Below are 19811 nucleotides of genomic sequence, written 5' to 3' on the forward strand. Positions count from 1 at the left end.
CAACACCGCAGTTCAAAAGTATCAATTCTTCACACTCAGCTTTCTTTATAGTTCAACTCTCATATCCATATATGACTACTGGAAAAATCATACCTTTGATTAAATGGACATTTGTTGGCAAAGTAATGTCTCTGCTTTTTAATATGCTATTTAGGTTGGTCATAACTTTTCCTCCAAGGAGCAAGCGTCTTTTCATTTCATGGCTGCACTCACCATCTGCAGTGATTTTGGAGCCTAAGAAAATAAAGTCTGTCACTGTTTCCACTGTTTCCCCATCTATCTGCCATGAAGTGATGGGACCAGATGCCATGATCTTAGTTTTCTGAATGTTGAGTTTTAAGCCAACTTTTTAACTCTCCTCTCTCACTTTCATTAAGAGGCTCTTTAGTTCTTCCTTGCTTTCTGCTATAAGGGTGGTGTCATCTGCATATCTGAGGTTACTGATATTTCTCCTGGCAATCTTGATTCCAGCTTGTGCTTCATCCAGTCTGGCATTTCTCAAGAAGTACTCTGAATGTAAATTAAATAAGCAGGGTGACAACATAGCCTTGACGTACTCCTTTCCTGATCTGGAACCAGTCTGTCAGTCCATGTCCAGTTCTAACTGTTGCTTCTTGACCTGCGTACAGATTTCTCAAGAGGCAGGTCAGGTGGTCTGGTATTCCCATCTCTTGAGGAATTTTCCACAGTTTATCGTGATCCACACAGCCAAAGGCTTTGGCATGGTCAATAAAGCAGAAATAGATGTCTTTTTGGAACTCTTCTGCTTTTTCAATGATCCAACGGATGTTGGCGATTTGATCTCTGGTTCCTCTGCTTTTTCTAAATCCAATTTGAACATCTGGAAGTTAATAGTTCACAAACTATTGAAGCCTGGCTTGGAGAATTTTGAGCATTACTTTGCTAGTGTATGAGAGGAGTGCAACTGTGTGGCAGTCTGAGCATTCTTTGGCATTGCCTTTCTTTGGGATTGAAATGAAAACTGACGTTTTCCAATCTTGTGGCCACTGCTGAGTTTTCCAGATTTGCTGGCATATTGAGTGCAGCACTTTCACAACATCATCTTTTAGGATTTGAAATAGCTCAACTGGAATTCCATCACCTCCACTAGCTTTGTTCGTAGTGATGCTTCCTAAGGACCACGTGACTTCGCATTCCAGGATGTCTGGCTCTAGGTGAGTGATCACAGCTTCATGGTTACCTGGGTCATGATCTTTTTTGTATTGTTCTTCTGTGTATTCTTGCCACCTCTTAATATCTTCTGCTTCTGTTAGGTCCTACCATTTCTGTCCTTTATCATGCCCATCTTTGCATGAAATGTTCCCTTGGTATCCCTAATTTTCTTGAAGAGATCTCTAGTCTTTCCTGTTCTATTGTTTTACTCTATTTCTCTGCACTGATCCCTGAGGAAGGCTTTCTTATCTTTCCTTGCTATTCTTTGGAACTCTGCATTCAAATGGGTGTATCTTTCCTTTTCTCCTTTGCCTTTCACTTCTCTTCTTCTCACAGTGATTTGTAAGGCCTCCTCAGACAACCATTTTGCCCTTTTGCATTTCTTTTTCTTTGGGATGGTCTTGATTAGTGCCTCCTGTACAATGTCATGAACCTCCATCCATAGTTCTTCAGAAGGAGTCTTACTTATCACATTAAATAAGAATTTATGCTTCTCACTGTAAGCTTATATTATTTTTACAATAAGAACTTTTAAAAATTAAAGTTACAAAATAAATCCATTCAAGCTAAAAAATAGAGTCGTGTCACAACAGTTATCCTTTTTGTTAACCAGGCGCTAGTCACGTAACTCTTGGACTACTTAGGAGCTACATTATGTTGGGCCAAATACTCATTTCTAAATATATCAGATCTCCAGCACATTCCAGAATAAATATTCAAAAAACATGAGCATTCTTTCTATTCAATAAAAATGCTTTCACTTGATGTTGCTTTTTTAGTTTCTTTTTTTTTTTTGGCTGAGCCTTGGAGCGTGCAGGATCTTAATTCCCTGCAAGGGAAGCACAGTCTTAAACCACTGACCTACCAGGGAAGACCCTAAAAATATTTTTTTACTTGAGAAAATATTTTTTATTTGTATATACCTGATCTCTTCTGATCTTCATTACAATCCTATATCATAAATAAGAACTAATGTTCATTCAGGGTTATACCTTAGAGAGGAGGAAAATGAGGTCAAGGTTGTTCAGTCACTCAGTTGTGTTCGACTCTTTGTGGTCAAGATTAGTTAAGTTTAATATGGCCTTTTAGAGACATTAACTTTCATTACTAATGGACTAATACTCCAAAAGGGAGTCTAACACACTAAGTGGCTCAGGATTCACTTACCTGGTATGTCCTAAAGATTCCCGCCATATTGGCAGCATCACAACTGGCTTAACCGCACACTCCAAAATAGCTAAAGCCAACGCAAATTCTCTGGGTTTGCTACACATCTGAACAGCCTTGATCCAATTTGCCCTGTATTTCAGAAGTGGGGGGAAAAAAGGAAAAAACAAAATTTCACCTTGTTGATCTTAAATTAAAAGCACAAGAGGAGTAATTTATGACTTTACCTTATAAGGCATGTCAAAGTGTTAGTCGCTCAGTCATGTCCAACTCTTTGTGACCCCACGGACTGTAGCCTTCCAGGCTCCTTTGTCCATGGGATTATCCAGGGGAGCCCCTGGTGGCTCAGCCAGTAAAGAATCTGCCTGCAATGCAGGAGACTTGGGTTCAATCCCTGGGTTGGGAAGATCCTCTGGAGAAGGGAGTGACTAACCACTCCAGTATTTTCGCCTGGAAAATCCATGGACAGAGGAGACTGGCAGACCACAGTCCATGGGGCCACACAGAGTCAGACATGACTGAATAACTAAGCATGTATATAAGGCATATGTTTCTAGGCTAATCAAGTACAAAATACACTGCTACTGGAAGTTTCTACCTCACAGAATCACAGATTTTGAACACTGGAGGAAGCTCAGAGGTCAGTTAGTCCTCCAAATCCTTACAGCTTCTATGATGTCCCAACTTTGTTGGGATTCCATTTGGTTCCAGGAATAAAGATTGCTTTCCAGAAATCTTCCAAACGTCAGTGTTGGTTCATTAACTTTATATTTTAAATTAATCAATTTACTGGTCATACCACACAGCATGCAGGATAGATCCCTGATCAGGAACTGAACCCATGTCCTTAGAAGCATGGAGTCTTAATCACTGAACTGCCAGGGAAGTCTTGGTTCAGTAACTATAGAGGTATACTCATATTCGTAACATCCTCAGTGTTTTGCTGACTAAACTGATGTCATTCAATTCATTTATAACGACAGTTTAGGGATTTCCCTAGTGGTCCAGTAGCCAAGACTTTATGCTCACAATCCAAGGGGCCTGAGTTCCATCCCTGGTCAGGGAACCAGATCCTACATGCCACGACTAAAGATCCTGCTTGCCACAGTGAAGACCTGGTGTAGCCAAATTTTTTTTTAATAATTATTTTAAATTTTAATATGTTTTTTTAAAATGACAGTTTAAAGTGTGCAACTGCAATAATCATTTTATAAATATTTACTATAGTCACAGCAATAAACAAACCTTGGTTTCCTTTACCTGTGCGAAGCCCAATTGGGATGAAGAAAGGAGGAAGGGATATTGTTTTCCAACTGGGTGATAGTCAGTCTCAGAGTAGATATGGTAAGAACTTTGGACCCATGGACAGAACCATTCCATTTGAACTCTCCAGCTGGAGTCAGGCAGAATTTATGTGCAAGATGTCTTCTCTTATCGTGGTCTTCTCTGTGCTGATGCTTATTCAAAGCAAATGAATTGGTGGAGTACTGATTGTGGTAGACGCGATACTTCCCCTCTTGACCCAACTTAAAATAATTGTTGATGTTTCCCTTCATGACCACCTCCTTTTTGGTGCTCAACCGTGAAATTTCTCCTTGAGAGTTAACTACCAGTACCTGGCCAAGAAAATAAAAAAAAGACTCCATTTTTTTTGTGTCAAATGCATAAATCTGGTCAATTGTCTTTCAACAGTTTTTAATTTATCATTCAAAGTAAGTTAAAAATACATCTTATGACTGCACTTTTGAAGTTAAAAGCTCAGTTATAAGCTAAAGCTAAATTATTTATCATTAAACAACCAAGATGTGCCTGAAAAAAGAAAAAAACTTAAGCTTTATTAAAGTGCCTGTTACATGCTGGACATTAGTAAGTACTTTTATATATCTCAAATATACACCTGAAACCAAATGTGTGATATATAAATCATTCAACAATCATTATCTCAAGCTTACAATATACAGGGGTTAGGGTTAAGCATGAGGGCATTACATGTACTATTCCCCTCCAAAATACATTCCTAAAAATATATTTTATTCTGCTCCTTTTATCATTCCAGCTTTAGATAAGAGCCCATAGATATATTAAAACAGTGTTTCAAATAGTTGGTTCCAACCCTTTAATGGCCTGTGAAATCAATAGTGGGCCTTATCCAGCTTAAAAAAAAAAAGAACTATAATACAATAGACTAGAAAAGAAAATACTAGAGCGCTTCCTACACAGTAAGGTAAAATACTCTTTCAGGAAACTTTTAAATATATGTACTGGGTTGCTCAGGGCTTCCCCAGTGGCTCAGCGGTAAAGAACCTACCTGCAATGCAGGAGACACAGGTTCAAAGCCTGAAGGAGGAGGAAATGGCAACCCACTCTAGAATTCTTTCCAGAACAAGCTCATTGACAGAAGGGCCTGGTGGGCTACAGTCCATGGGGTCGTAAAGAGTTGGACACAACTAAGCATGCATGTGCACATTGGGCTATGAAAAATGTCTTACTGAGGGTCAGAGTGAAAAGTAGCCTGAAAACCTCTGCTTTAAAGCCTTTTCGATGATGTTACAAACACTGCATATTCTTGCAAATATCTACCCTGCAAATAATTCTCAAATCTGAAAGACACAACTGTGACCCTTATTCAATCACCATGGCTGGCTGGGGGACAGAAATACTGAGTCTTAGCTTCAATTTTTTTATTCAAAATCAGGATTAAGATGATGTTCTACATACTACTGTCTGCTGTCAACAGGTTAAGTCCCATCCTTTAGTTGCAGGTTCACCTAAAATGACTAGAGTCAGATCTGAGCATTAAACCTTTAATAAAGCCCACAAAGAGCCTACCTGTCCCCACATGTGAAAAAGAAGCCTCTATCTCTTTAGAACTGCATACACTAAAACCAACCGTATATAAGAAAGTATACTATCCATTATCCATGTTCAGCATTTCTAGGCATGGATTGAAACTGGGGTGTACATTTATCATAATATAAACCTAACACTTTTAATCTTCTTACACGCTTACACTCTCGAAGTGAGGAAAATACAGTTCAAAAATACATGTCTGCAAACACCCTGCCTCTATTTTAAAAATTATTTTACATTCCAGAGATGTTTGTTTTAAACAGAAAGAACACACCTCTTTCCCCTCCTTAAACAATTTATTTGCTTCATGGGCTGCGGCGGCCACCTGCTGGCTCTTCAGCTGACTCAGTTTGCTGTCTGGGTTCCGTAACCTGGTGATAATCCGAGTTGAACCAGATGCTCCTCTTCCTCCTCCAGGAGACTCACTGACTTCCCCATTAGACTTTTCTGATTTGAAATCACCTGTTATCAAACGAAAAGCCAAAAGTAATTGCTAATAGTAAGTAGACTATATATAATAAGTAATAATACCTTACTAATCCAAATATTCTATCTGGTAGACAACTAACAGCCAGAAAACAAAAAGAAAAAGTCCTTGAATAGCCAAGCAAATGGATTAATTCTTCAAAGTTTTACTCCAAAGAAAGTATGTCAGAACTTCACTATGAGTCATTATTTTACAGAAAATTCAAACATGCCAGGTTATCCGTTGTAAAGCTCATCTACCAGAAAGGTGGAAGGGCTCCTACAGGTTAACAAGGAACAAACATAACTCGAAATGCAAACTAATAAAATATTGCCTTATATATTCAATGTGGATTTCTGTATTAAAAGGATATAATTAATTTTAGAAATATTTCCACTGAAAGTCTGTTCAAATACCTAACCGTTTAAAGCTTATAAACATAAAGTGCATTTTCTCCTAAGGAATCTAGGTAATTGTCTGTGTTTGCAGACAGTGTACATGTGAAAATCAACTGCATTAGTTTTTTTTTAAATATAGTAAAGGCCTCTCATATTTTCATAACATCAATTTTTTAAAGTGATGGATTTAATCACCAAGGAGCAACTTCTGCTCTTAAATTAATCTCACTTCAGCTGAAAATTTCTGTATATTCTAAAACTATTGCATCACCATCTGATTTCCATCGGCCAGATAGTTAAACAAGACCTCATTTTCCTTTTTCAGTTTTCAAAAACTAAGGGTGGCACTGGCAAATGAAAAACCAAGCAGACAATAATGCCACTGACTAAATCAAGATGCTGTATCTTGCCATCTCAGGCTGGAAAGCAAGTAACAGTCAAGGTGAGGTAGCAAAACAGTTGGTTAGACTTTCCACAATTTTCTCTTGGGTCTCAGACCATGCCTCTACCCATGCTGGAGTTTTGTGCCAACATGTTGAGCTATAGTGGCTACTTCTTGGGACCATCACTGCAGTTCTCCAATGAAGACATTTTAGACTTCACTTAGTCAAGGCCAGACTTCCTAAAAGCAGAAAGGGAACAGCACGGCACTTTTTCAAGTGAAGCCACTCAATTTACAGCCAAGGATCCAACAGGCAAGAGTCCATCTGTTGCCACTTGCTAAATTTAGTGCAAATATGGGCGAGGAGGCAGAAAATTCATCCCTGGGGGAAATACTTGAAGGAACAGAGAAAGGGAACAAGGCTAAGAGTGGAGGTCATCATCTACTACACCCTGCAAAAAGGTGTATTCTCCCTGTTATATCACACTCTCCTTGTTACAAAGGAGGGAATCACAGTGATGCAGCCTGCAGGCAGAGTCCAGAGCTGCTGGACCCTAGTCTCCCTAACTCCTTGTTTAATGATGTCAAGAGGCAGGAACCTACACAGACTTTGCTCACCTGAGGGCTAGGGCAGACAAACTGGGTAAGTAGAGGGGGTTTACCTTCAGGTACCCTGAGCCAAGTTTCTGGGGGTTAGGTATGAGCTGGGGGTCCAAGCAATCTACAAGGGGCATGACTGCCAGGAAAAACTCCAAACCTGTCAAACGGGACGTATAATTATTCAAACCCACAGCAATTTCCAGCAGGCCATCCCTGACAGGTGGACCCAGGCTGGGAAAGCAGGATGGCCTCCAGCAGGGGTATCTTGCCATGTTCTTCTCACATCTTGTCCATATCCATCCTCCCAGAGAATCTCCCAGAAAATGCCAGCCAGGTTTATCAGAGAACACCATTCACCATCAGGATAATGAGTGTTACAGGTAGTTAAACTCATAACCTTGCTCATGGATTGTGAGATCAAGGTAAGCCACATCCAGATGTAATCAAAATGGTACACACAATACACAGAAATCCTAGATACAATGCTACCAGATGTAATTTGGGGAGAGAAGTTTTTGAAAAAATTTTCAGTTGTGGGTGAGATCTTTGCATTACGTTAGGCAGAAGCACTTCTGAATTTGAATACACACGCTTGTACTGAGCTACGGTGGAACTGTGGATACTTATTGTTTCCTGTCTTCATATCTCTCTTTATTTGGAAAACCATTCCTACCCCACTCCAATCATATACTTTTGCTGGAGCCATCAATCATAATACCTTGCCTGCCCTGGCCACAGGGGTGGGAACAATATGTCCAATAGGCCACTCAAATTCCTTCCTCAAGGACTTTTGATTTGGAGCAGAAGTAGGGGCCTTGCCTTTGGGTCACAGACCATGGAAACTTATGAATACAAACCGCTGAGGCCATCTTCCCTGCCACTTGGGAAAAGCCTGTCTGTATTAGGAGAGAACGAGGTTAACACACAAACATATGCAGATCCAAAAAGTTGAGAGAGAAAGAGGAAAATGGAAAGAGTTTTGATACCTGGGGGTCCAGTTATGCCTGATGATGGCCTGGACTTCCCAATTACATGAGCTAATTAAATTCCCTTTTCACTTAAGCTAGTTTAAGCTGGTTTAGTCACTTGCAATTGAGAAGGTTCTCATTAAAACAAATTTCCATCTCATACACAAAGTTACATACCAGCAGGATTAAAGACAAAGTTATAAAGTATTAGGTGAAATTACTGTAAAATATATGTATATTCTTGGGATAGAGATGGTCTTCCTTACTTAGTAAGACACAAAATCCAGAGAAATCCTAAAGAAAAAGATAGATTTAAATGCATAAAAAAACGTAAAAACTTTCTGTACAAAACAAGCAATGCCTATTTAAGTATAGAGGTAAAATAAAAAATTAATACCCAAAATACATAAAGCGTTCCTAAAACTCATTAGGGAATATCAAAAGTCAAGAGGAAAAACTGAGCAAAAGACATGAATAAGCAATTCACAGAAAGTTCAGCAAACATATGAAAAGAAATTCAACCACATTAGTAAGCAGGGGTATGCAAATTTTTTCATGAAATACCACTGGCCAAAATGTAACAGGTGAAAATGTGAAGAAATACATATATATGTAAATTATTAGTATAAATTTCTTTTAATGTACAATTAAGCAATAGCCATCACTATTTTTTAAAACGTACCTACCATATGATCCAGCAATTCCACTTACTGTATCTATACTGCCAGAAATACTTACATAAGTAAACAAAGATATATGTTGAGGATGTTAAAAAGCACCACTAGTTGTAATAAGGAAAAAACTGTTAACAGCCTAAATGTGCATTAATAGAGAAACAGTAAATGAATTATGGTTCATCTAAACTGTGGCATATCATGCAGCAGTTAAAAAGAATAAATTCAATTTATTACATGAAAAGTACTCCTCCATGTACTACTGAGTGAAAAAAGCAAGATGCAAGACAACACGTGCAGAATGATCCCATTTATATATTAAAAAAAATTTTTTTTGTAAGCATACATACATTAATGTAACTACACGGAGAAAGATACAATACCAATTAATGCTGGTTACCTTTGGGGAGGGGGTGTGAAAGAGATGTAATTTTTCCTATGTGCTTGCTTTTTTTAAAACAAAAACACTGAGTGCAAGTGCTACTTATGCTTTAAAAAAAAAAAAAGAAAAAGAAAAGAAAATCCAAATCTTCCCACCCCCATCAAACTTGTATTATAAAAAATTAAAAATTAAAAAAAAAAAAAGTTCCTTTCGTTGTATGAAGTGTATCCTTACCTATCTCTTCTTGAATAGAGACAGGTGTATGGGATTCTCTTTCTCCATTTTCAGGGTCATCAGCTGCCTTAGCAGATTCACTCTGGGAAGAGTTTAGCTCACTGCTGGTGTTACCGTGCTCCAGATCAGGCTGGATGGAGGCAGTGGTAGCACTAGTCTTATTGCTGTCACATGTCTTGCTAGGTTCTTCTAGAAAAATAGAATATCTGATTTTTAAATTGGAAATCACATCAAAAATAACTAATTGTCAGAAAAGACATTTAATTGTTTTAGGGTTGCATTACAAAGCCAGATTTTAAAAAGAAAAAGCTGCTCATGTATGAATAATGCAATGTATGAAAAGAAATTTGTAAATAACACCCTGTGAACTGTCTTTTAAGTCTCTCAGCATTAACTCAATACACAGTACAAAGCAGACCATCTGTCAGAGTCAAGTGATATAACTATCTCACAGAATCTATGATGTTATGATGTGCCAGATACCGCAGAAGTAATTTAGTGGAGAAAATCCCTCAAAATCAGAAATTTATATTCTTACTTTTCAAAAAGTCTTCAAACAGTATTCTAAATGGAATTAAACAGGATTACTTATCTCTAAGGTTTTCCTGACTGAATTCTACACTCCCAAATTTAACTACAAGGTAATGCTTAAGTGATTGTTAATTTTAAGAATATAACAGTATCAGTAAGAGTATAGTTGCTGAAAGACCAAAATGAACACTACCATGAACTGAAAGCCTATGTGTCTTTCCTTGGTAGTTCAAAAATCTAGAGTCTCTTTGTGTATTTCATTTTGCCACTATTAAGGGAGCCTTTATATCAATGACCTAAAGTAAAAGTGACTGACAGTAGATCACAAAGACTATCTGTAATGTATTGTGAGTTTCTAAATTTTGTTTTGAAGGAAAAAACCAACAACCTGATAGAAAAATGGGAAAAATATGTGAACAGTGACAAAAGAAATGAAAATGGCCTTTAAACATGGAAACAGGCTCACTTATTTAAAACTAAAAGAAATGCAAAATAAAACTATATGGAGAAACTACCTCCCAGCTACCAGATGGGCCCAAAATCCAAGTCTCATGACACTCTCAGGTAGAGGGGCAGTAGCTTCAGAGGTATGGCCACACACTGCTGTGGGAGTGGCAAAGGGTGCCACGTGGATACAAGGGAACTGACGGTACCTAGAAAAATTACAGTTGCAACTACTCTTAACCCAGCACTCCCATGTCTATAAATCTATCCAAAAATTCACCGGCAGAAATACTACACTGCTTACGTGCAGAGGTATTCACTGTAGCATTATAATGGCAAAAGACCAGAAGGAGAAAATGCCCATAAATACGGCACTGGCTGAATAAAAGATGGAACATGCAGTAAAATATCATGTACCATAACAAGGACTGAGGGGATCATTATATCCACATTCAAACCGATCTCAAGATTAAATGTTAAAAGAAATAGAAGAGCACTTAGAGTATGCCAACATTATGTAAGAAAAGGAGAGGAATATGAATCTGTGGATATATTTTGTCTTTATATACCAAAAAAAACACTAATGAAAAGTTAATAAAAATGGCTACCTATAGGTGAAAGGAAGGATATGGTTACCTAGAGAGGGAAGGGATGAAAGTGAAAAATTCTCTGAATAGATACAGTTACACACAGCTGGACTTTGGAATCATGTAAATGTTTTGTATTTAGTTAGAAATGCAACCCCTAAAAAGTGAAAACCAATGGAAACAAAAAAAAGTCTAATTGTGCATCAAGTTGCTGGCATAACCGCACAGAGAAAAAATTTATTTCAAGTTACTTTGGAACACAGAATTTTCATTATATAGTCTTACTAGAAATATGGTACAAAGAAGAAAAGCTGAAAAAAAACCTTAAATGCCATTTAGGTAATCTTACTGTAAGCAATAACACTGGTATTATGAAATTCTATGCTGTTTAAAACATTTTTTTTGTATTACTGTTATTAATGCATATCCGTATATTAATAATTATAATAATAATATATAATTATTAATTAACATCTGTATCAGGATAAAGCAAATATATAATTAAGCTACTGTTGTTAGGAACTAAGCCATTCAGCATAAAGAAAAAGAGATACAAGTGTTTAAAAAAAAAAGAAAAAAACTATGTAATCCTCAATCTGAATTTGAAATGTCAATGGTGAATTGATCTTTTTCTTTTCTGAAATATGTATTTCCTAACACTACCCACCAAAAAATCCTACAGACTATGTACTTCATAAAAGAACAGGCAATCAATCCCCAGGTATTTTGATCCTGAAAAGACTGAGCTCAGAATCGATCCCTTTAAACTGCCAAGGTGCTAATGAGCTGAGGACTCCTGTGACTCACAACACACAGCGTTTTTGTTAACTTGTCCCAAGTTAATTTGCCTTAAGTTCTCCTCCATTTCAGTTTAGAATTCTGACTTTACTTTTTAATTGTTCTAGAACTCTTGACCTCTTTACTTCATTAGGCTATAAGATTAAAGAAATCTCAAGCATTTGCTTTAAAACACCACAAAGAAGGTTTATTACCTACCAATAGTCCTCACAGTTCAACTAGACTAGAAACTAAAACCAAAACATATTTAAAAAAATAAGAAACAGAAGAGTAACATTTTGCTGCAGAACCTCCAAAAGCTATTATTAATCAACTCAATGAGGTAAACCGGTAATACATCAGTTCAGCATCCAGTATCAGCAGCCTCCAATCCACTAGTTTCCTGATAATAAAATTGAAACCTAAAGCAAAGTACTATCTTTATCCCAAAAGTTAAAAGAAACAGATTAAATAAATATGTTCTTATAGTTCAACTTTATAGATGTTAGAGTTTCAATATGTCTATGGAAACATTTTCTTTTTTTTTTTTTTTTTTTTTATGGAAACATTTTCAAAGCAATTATAAATAGTTATGGATATAAAGCCAGTTTTATCTGTTGCTACTATTTTCTTAGTCCCAGGCATTAAACCTGGAGGTATAAGTTAAATAAAAAAAAATGCGGTCTGCATTATAGGTTTGAATACAAATTCTCTGTAATACATTTGAGGTTAAGATGCTAGAAAGACATGCCCCTCTCTTCTCTTATAAACTGAAAAAATTGACACTCTGGTACAAAGAATTTCTAATCTAAAATCCAGAACAAAAGTATAATTCTGAAATTGAGCTTTTTGTTAACTACACAGGAGTTATACTGAATAATAAACAGTATACTTGCTATAATGCATCATTTTTGGCAACATAACCATTTTCATGAGCTGAAGTAAAATGTTTGGAGTAGAGATGTGGGGGCAGGGGGGGCTCTGAGGAATAGATATTCAGAGATTAACTTTTCAAAGTGAGGTCTACGAACGTCTCAAAATACAGCCTAAAACTCAGTTTAAACTTCAGTCTCAGCCACATAAAATCTTTCTAATCACTGATCATACCCAACATGAAATCTGTCCATTTTTCTGTTTTCATTCCTTTAGATTTTTAGATCACAGATTTGTAATTCTTCCTCTGCATTATGTCATCTAGCATAAGACAGTGACAGTGCTGTCTGACAAGACTTGACAAAATACAGCTTGAAACAAATAAATATACATATGCATATATGTTGGAGAAGGAAACGGCAACCCACTCCAGTACCATTGTCTGGAAAATCCCATGGACGGAGGAGCCTGATAGACTACAGTCCATGGGGTCGCAAGAGTCAGACATGACTGAGCGACTTCACTTTCATGCATATATGTATATATTTATGTGTGTGTATATATGTATTTCCAAAGAAATTCTAAAGTAGCTGTATTTAAAAATAGATTTTAAATTCTAGAAAAGATATCCAATATAAATGCTAATCAAAAGAAAGCTACTGTAGTTTAGTAACATTATTAACAATAAAGAGTATTTCACAAAGATAAAGTTAATTCAACAATAAAAATTATGTGCACCTAATAACACAGGCTCAAACTACATAATGCAAAACTAAAAACATGTGAAAGATAAAAAGGCAACATATTAAAAAAAGTAACTTAAAAGTATCTTGCAGAGAGGGGGGGAAAAATAGCAAAAATATAGATTTGAACAACACAATTAAAAACCCTGACCTAACTGTTCTATACTGTACCCCAAAACTAAAAATATATGTCTCAAGTGTATATTGGAGGAGGAAATGGCAACCCACTCCAGCATTCTTGCCTGGAGAATTCCGTGGACAGAGGAGCCTGGTGGGCTATAGTCCAGGGTGTTACAAAGAGCTGGACACGACTGAGTGACTAACATTTTCTTTCAAGTGTATATGAGATAGTTTATCAATATTAACCAAATGCTGGGACCACAAAACAAGCCTCAACAAATCTTAAAGGACATAAATCATGCACAGAATGTTCTCTGAGTCCAGTTTGTCAAACCAGAAATCAACAACAAAAATATAACTAGCAAATCTCTAAATGTTTGGGTGCTAAACAATATATTTCTAAATAAGCAATGGGTTAAAAAATATATAACAGAAATCAGAGAGTATTTTAAACTGAATGATAAAGACAAAATACCATTTTAAAGTTAGTGAGATGCAGCTACAGCAGTAAACAGAGGGAAATGTACAGCCTTGATGACAGCCATAGCAAAAAATAAAAACTAAAAGTTACAAAAGCATCCATTAAGCAAGAAGAAAAAAATTTAATAAAGAGTGTATGAGAAACCTCTGGAGGTGACAGATGTTTATGCCACAGATTACAGTGATGATTTCATGGGTACATCTTTATCTCCAAATTCATCAAGTTGTATACATTAAATATGTACAGCTTTTTGTGTATCAATTACAACTCAACAGAGTGGTTAAGGGGGAAAAAAGGCAGGGAGGAATAACTCACAAGAATGAAAAGAAATTAAAAGGAATCCCAAAGTTTTTTTTTTTTCAAAGACTCATAAAAATTATTAATAGTTTCATGAAATGATTAACCAATTTATGGATTGAATAAAGGGAACATCACTACAGACGCTATAGACATTTAAAAAGTTATATCAGTAAAATTTAAATGAAATGGTATATTCTTAGAAAAATAACACTTAAGAAAATTGACACAAGAAATCAACAGAAAACATGAATACTTCACTATCTGCCAAAGAAATGAAATCTACAATAACTTTCCCACAATGAAAACTCCAGGACCAAAAGACTTCAGCAAACATTTAAGGAATAAACAACACCCACCCACAGAAACTCTTGCAGACAAAAGGAAAAGTGGGAACTTGTAAAATAAAAATTTATTTTATAAGGCCAATGTAATCTAGGCATCAAATCCTGACATAGACATTATCAGAGAAGGAGAACTACAAGTCAATTTCATTCATGAAAGCTGATGGAAAAATTCTAAGCAAAATATTAAAAATGGAATGTAACAATATTTAAGAACAAAACTATGTCACAACAAAGTTGCATTTATTCCAGGAATATGAGATTGGGTTAACATTATTTAAAAAATCAATGTAGAAACTTTTGCTTCCAGTCAGGATAGAGAAGAGGGACTGAACCTAGCCCAGTCTATGCAACAACCACAGACAAAAAAAAGAAGCCACTTAATAAAAAATGAACAAAAGAACTGACAGGCACTTCAAAACAGAAGGTATCCAAATCACACACACACACACACACACACACACACACACAGAAGCATGTGTGTGCACAATCACACGCACATGCACACACACACACTAAAGGTGTTCAACATCCTTAGTCACCAGGGAACTGCAAGTTCAAATCACAATAAGCCATCCCTACATTCCTACTAAAAGGACAGAAAAAAAAAAAAAACTCTTTCAGGACTTCCATCACAGTATTAACTACAATTACTGGCTTTCCATAGGATCACCAGTATTTTCTTGTTTTGCTTATCTAAATTTTCTAATTTGTCTTCTTAAAAAAATACATAAAGCTCCTCTGATAAAATTTTTTCTTTTTTAAAAAAGGCAAAAGGAAAGGCATAACAACATTCTTGACGTGATATAACTTACTCTGAGTATTAATTTTAATAAGCTTAAAATATTACTGGTTGACTTACATTTTCATATCAAAATACATGACAATGGTTTTCTATTATAATATTATGGTTTGAAATGTTGTTAAAAAGAAACTTACATGACCACATGCAAACATAAAATTAATTTGTTAGTACATACAGAACTGGAATGGTCAAATCATTCAACACTGAGCCATTAGTATGTGAGTACTTAAAACCAAAATATCTGCCACTATGGTCTGGTGATAAAATGTACAAATAAGTCTATTAAACAAAAACAGCTAAATGAACTTTAAGAAAGCATGAAGATTATGATGATTTCAAGCATTAAATGCAGGAACATTTGTCAAACTCCAAATGTTAGGTGACAATTTAGCGGTCGGGGATGGCACTGATGCAAGCAAGCAGCATGAATGAAGACAGACTTTACGGTTTTAGGTGACACCCAGCTTTCACTACTCAAGGGAAGGACTCCCCCCATTACAGAGGCATTGATACTCTGCCCTCTGTACCTGGCACGTCCTGGGGGAGCTCAGATGCCACCTTCTTCTCTGCCATGTTGCTGCTATCGTGGGTTTCTGAGACACACCCCATGGGACTCCTCCCTTCAGAGGGAACAGTCTCTTCGGAAGAAGCATTTGTTGTGTTGTCGCCAAGATTTGCTGACACAGAGTTACCTTTATCCCCAACTTCTGTTGGCTCTACAGTAAAATGCACAACAAAACTTTAACGATACCCTTTAAAATTGCTCTAGGACAAATGGCCACATTCAGTCATCTACTGAAAATGAATGAGCACCAAAAAACCTGGCTTCTATTTGATGGCCATTTTGAAGCAATTAGATTCTGGGATATTTTTGCAGCAGGTAATCCAAAGGGTATTTAAGAATATTTGGCATTATTAAGAATGTTTAAGTAGTCAACATAAAAATGAACATATTTTATCACACCCAAAAGTGTATATTCTGATAGAAAAACAGTGATTTTTCACCAACAAATCTCATAGGGAAATGGTACCTTATTAAGAAGTATAGAGATACAGATATAAAATCATAGTAAATCCACCATGAGTAAATTTAAAACTCATTACAATGATTATACATGTTATAAGGAGGAAGGATATACTAATCTCTTTAGAAATGTAAAATTAAGTAGTTGTTTGTAATAAAAGAAAAAACCTCATTTTCATTTTGCAAGTAAAACTGAAGATGTCCTAAATAATGCTGATGGAATATTTCTTTTTAACCAAGTAGTGTTTTTACCCTCAGATTTTCCTTGCTCAGGATCGATGTCATCTGGTGGTCTGTCATCACTGTCTTTTTCAACAATCTGGTCTTCAAACTCCTCTCTGCTTTTCTCAGCATCTTTGGAGTTACTATTTTCAGTCTCATTCTTGTCCTTGTCTATTTCTTCTGGGCTTTTAACAATATCAATGTCTCCCTTTTTGGCTCTTATGGATTCCAAAATTTCTTCTATAATAAAACAAATGAAAAATTGTGTTTCCATATTACCAAGTATAACGTACTACAAGTGTGACTTAAGAGTTTCAATACAAGCTATTAAAACATAAATTTGTTAAACGCTTTAAGAACTCTGAAATAAGGATCAAGATTACCAGTAACATTTTGATGCTTAAGAGAACGTGACCAATTTGGTTATCTTCACATCTAGAAAACACATGCTCTAGGCTCTAATTTCTTTTTTAAAAAAGAAAAAAAAATTAGTCTTTTAAAATTGAGATTGCTATAGATTACTGTAATATCCTCTGCCATACAAGAAAAACTGTAAGCTGACAGAGACCCACAGTCTGGGCAGTATGGAACAGTGACAAAAGCCTAGAGACCCATGACCTAGTACAGGTCTGACTTAACTGCGTGAGCCTGGGCAGGCTACTTCACCTTCGGTCCTCCAGTGTAAACTAGGAAAGGCCCATTAAACATTTCTATCTGAAGTCCCATAGCTTTCTGAAAGTCACTAAAGCCTAATGGTTCTAATTTCTTTCAACCTGGGTGCAGTGAGACCACAACACAGGTGCAGACTGCAAGGTACAGCAACACAGATCCCTGGGTACTGATTTTTTTTTTTGATACTGATATTCTTTACATTGTGATACAATACTTTGTTGCTCAAACTGGTCCAGGTTTTGGCCACTGGAAGCTTTTCCAGGGGAGTCCTGTATCTTTTCAACACATTTCCCCTCCCTCCTTTCTTACTTTCCAACACTACATAAGACACTCAAGACTCACCTTGGGTTTTCTCTGCCCCAACCCTAGAATATACCACCTCTCAAGGAATCTTGACTCTTTTTTTTTTAGCTGGAGAATAAGATTTAGAAGTCATGATCTAGGCACTATGTGTACTTCTTACTAGGGGGGTGTCACTGCTTCTCTTACCACCCACAGACCCAGGGAATGTATATACGTATAGGAACCCATGTATATATACATCTTTATTATTTCTGTATCTATGTGTGTGTGTGTAGTGGGGAGTACAGAGTGTGGTTCATTCAAGCATGGCTCTGTTGTTTTTTTGTAAGTTCACTCTCTGACAGAAGTTGCTTTCATTACAATGTATCAATTTATTTGGTTAACCCTATTATTCACAGTAACCAGTTTCAGAATTGCTAAACTGTACTCCTATGAGAAACAATGTTTGTGAACAAGAAGAAACATCTTTAACGACAATGCCATGCATCCATGCCACCCACTCTTGGGATTTTTAAAGTTCCTTGTTTACACTTCCTTTCTTTAAATGTTCTGTACTTTTCATTTTCATCAGTGTTTCCTAAATTGTAGGTTTCCTAGGATTAGAAAAACCTTGTAAAAGTCATCACTGAAAAACACTGACCTCTCTGCTTAAAAGATTATCTTTGAGATGGCTGGAGTTAATTCCTTACTCTCTCTCTCTCACGTTCTCTACTCCTAAATCCTGTAAGAATTCTAAGTCAGTGATTATAGAAACATCTAAGTCAGCTATAGGACAATTTCAAACAGAAGGAATTCTTTTTTTTTTTTTTTAGAAGGAATTCTAATACATATATTTTCTGTCTTTACCATCACCCCAGGATCCCTTTTTTACATCATTTCCTTATATCCTTTTCCCTATCTGTACATCTACACTGCTTTCAGTTCCTATTTACCCTAACTGCGTTTACTCTTGCCACATACACTAAATCTATCAATGGAAGCATCTCAATCACTGTAAAAAGAACTTTTTATTTGGAAAAAGAAAATTTATTCACCAATTACCTGCTTTTCTTAGAGCCATATTATTTCTTACTTTCAAATATAGCTCCATCCTGATCAAACTGTTACACATTCAACCAACTTCCCTCCAACCACATAATGAGGACAGAGTTAAAAAAAAAACAACAACTATAAATTACATCACCTAAATTAGGTAGGAAGCACAGGTATGATCTGTGGTCATACAGGATGACCAAAGGTCTCTGATTTTCTATAAAGGTTCTAATTTTAAATAGTCTATTCTGTTATCCACTCTATCAAGTATACAAACAATTATCAGTCTATATGTCTGTATTTTCAGTTCAAGACCTACATTACTCATAGCCTTAAGAGAAACAGACCAAAAAAGTGAGGAGGGATAAAAAAAACATTAAGGGGGTGACAGAAGAAATAATTGGTCTAGGTTGTATCTGATCGGTAATAAATATGCATCTTCTATAAACATGTATAGTAGTCTATATTTTGCAGGAATATTTCAAAATTAAATAGAATATTTCAAAATTAACCTACCAAATATTAAAAATCATCTCCTCTCAGAAAAAAATTTATCACAAAAATAAACTTCTCTCAAACAAGCAGAATAAAACATTACAAAACACAAAGGGTATATGATAAAACAAACTATTTACAGTTACAAATATATAATAAATTTTAGAATCTAGATGGTAGGCTTATGGGTATTTACTGGATAATTCTTTTAACTTTCTGTATATTTGACAATTTCAAAAACTATTAGGAAAAAAAACAGAAAAAATATTCAGAAAAAAAAACACCAAAAAAACTGAATTAAACTCTCCTAAAGCGGACATATATGTATATAACAACCAGAGAGCTGAAAATGTGAAAGGATTTATGCTATTTGTGAGGTTAAAAAAGAAGTTATAAGGATAAGCTGGGATTCTGAGATCATTGATAAGATACTCTAAATTATTCTTGGCTATTTCAGGAGCCCAGTAGTCTGTTTTTTTAATCTCATAAAACCCCTAATTAAAGAACACCACTAGATATTATTTTGGGTATTTACCTGGACTGGATGCTCCTAAACTATCATAGCCAAGATTTTGGTTCCCAGAGAGAGCAAATAAAGATAATGGTGGCAGACCGGTGTTTTAATAGGAAATTCTTCTATCTGAATGTTTAATTCATTGCCAATACATTCCTTAGAAAGTTGCTGAGAGGATTAAAGGCTTGTATAACATCTAGATGAACACCTGGCCCACAGTAGGTACTCAAAAATGTTAGTTTCCCCTTCTCTT

The 19811-nt window shown here is 36.0% G+C and overlaps 1 protein-coding gene across 14 annotated transcripts in view; it reads right to left on the bottom strand.

Annotated features, from left to right (window-relative positions):
• BPTF (bromodomain PHD finger transcription factor) overlaps nt 1-19811 on the bottom strand; it is a 137697-nt gene that overhangs the window by 59190 nt on the left and 58696 nt on the right. For 10 of the 14 annotated variants that reach the window (XM_043905079.1, XM_043905077.1, XM_043905074.1 and 7 more), the window contains exons 4-9: nt 16573-16782; nt 15824-16012; nt 9295-9483; nt 5465-5652; nt 3601-3956; nt 2341-2472 (exon numbers count right to left, since the gene is read on the bottom strand). In XM_043905079.1, coding sequence (XP_043761014.1) covers nt 2341-2472; nt 3601-3956; nt 5465-5652; nt 9295-9483; nt 15824-16012; nt 16573-16782 — 1264 coding nt within the window. The remainder of the gene's footprint in view (nt 1-2340; nt 2473-3600; nt 3957-5464; nt 5653-9294; nt 9484-15823; nt 16013-16572; nt 16783-19811) is intronic. The other 4 variants (XM_043905078.1, XM_043905073.1, XM_043905070.1 and 1 more) reach the window with 3 other exon arrangements.

The sequence above is a fragment of the Cervus elaphus genome, chromosome 5, assembly GCF_910594005.1.
Source record: "Cervus elaphus chromosome 5, mCerEla1.1, whole genome shotgun sequence".
NCBI classification, from domain to species: Eukaryota; Metazoa; Chordata; class Mammalia; order Artiodactyla; family Cervidae; genus Cervus; species Cervus elaphus.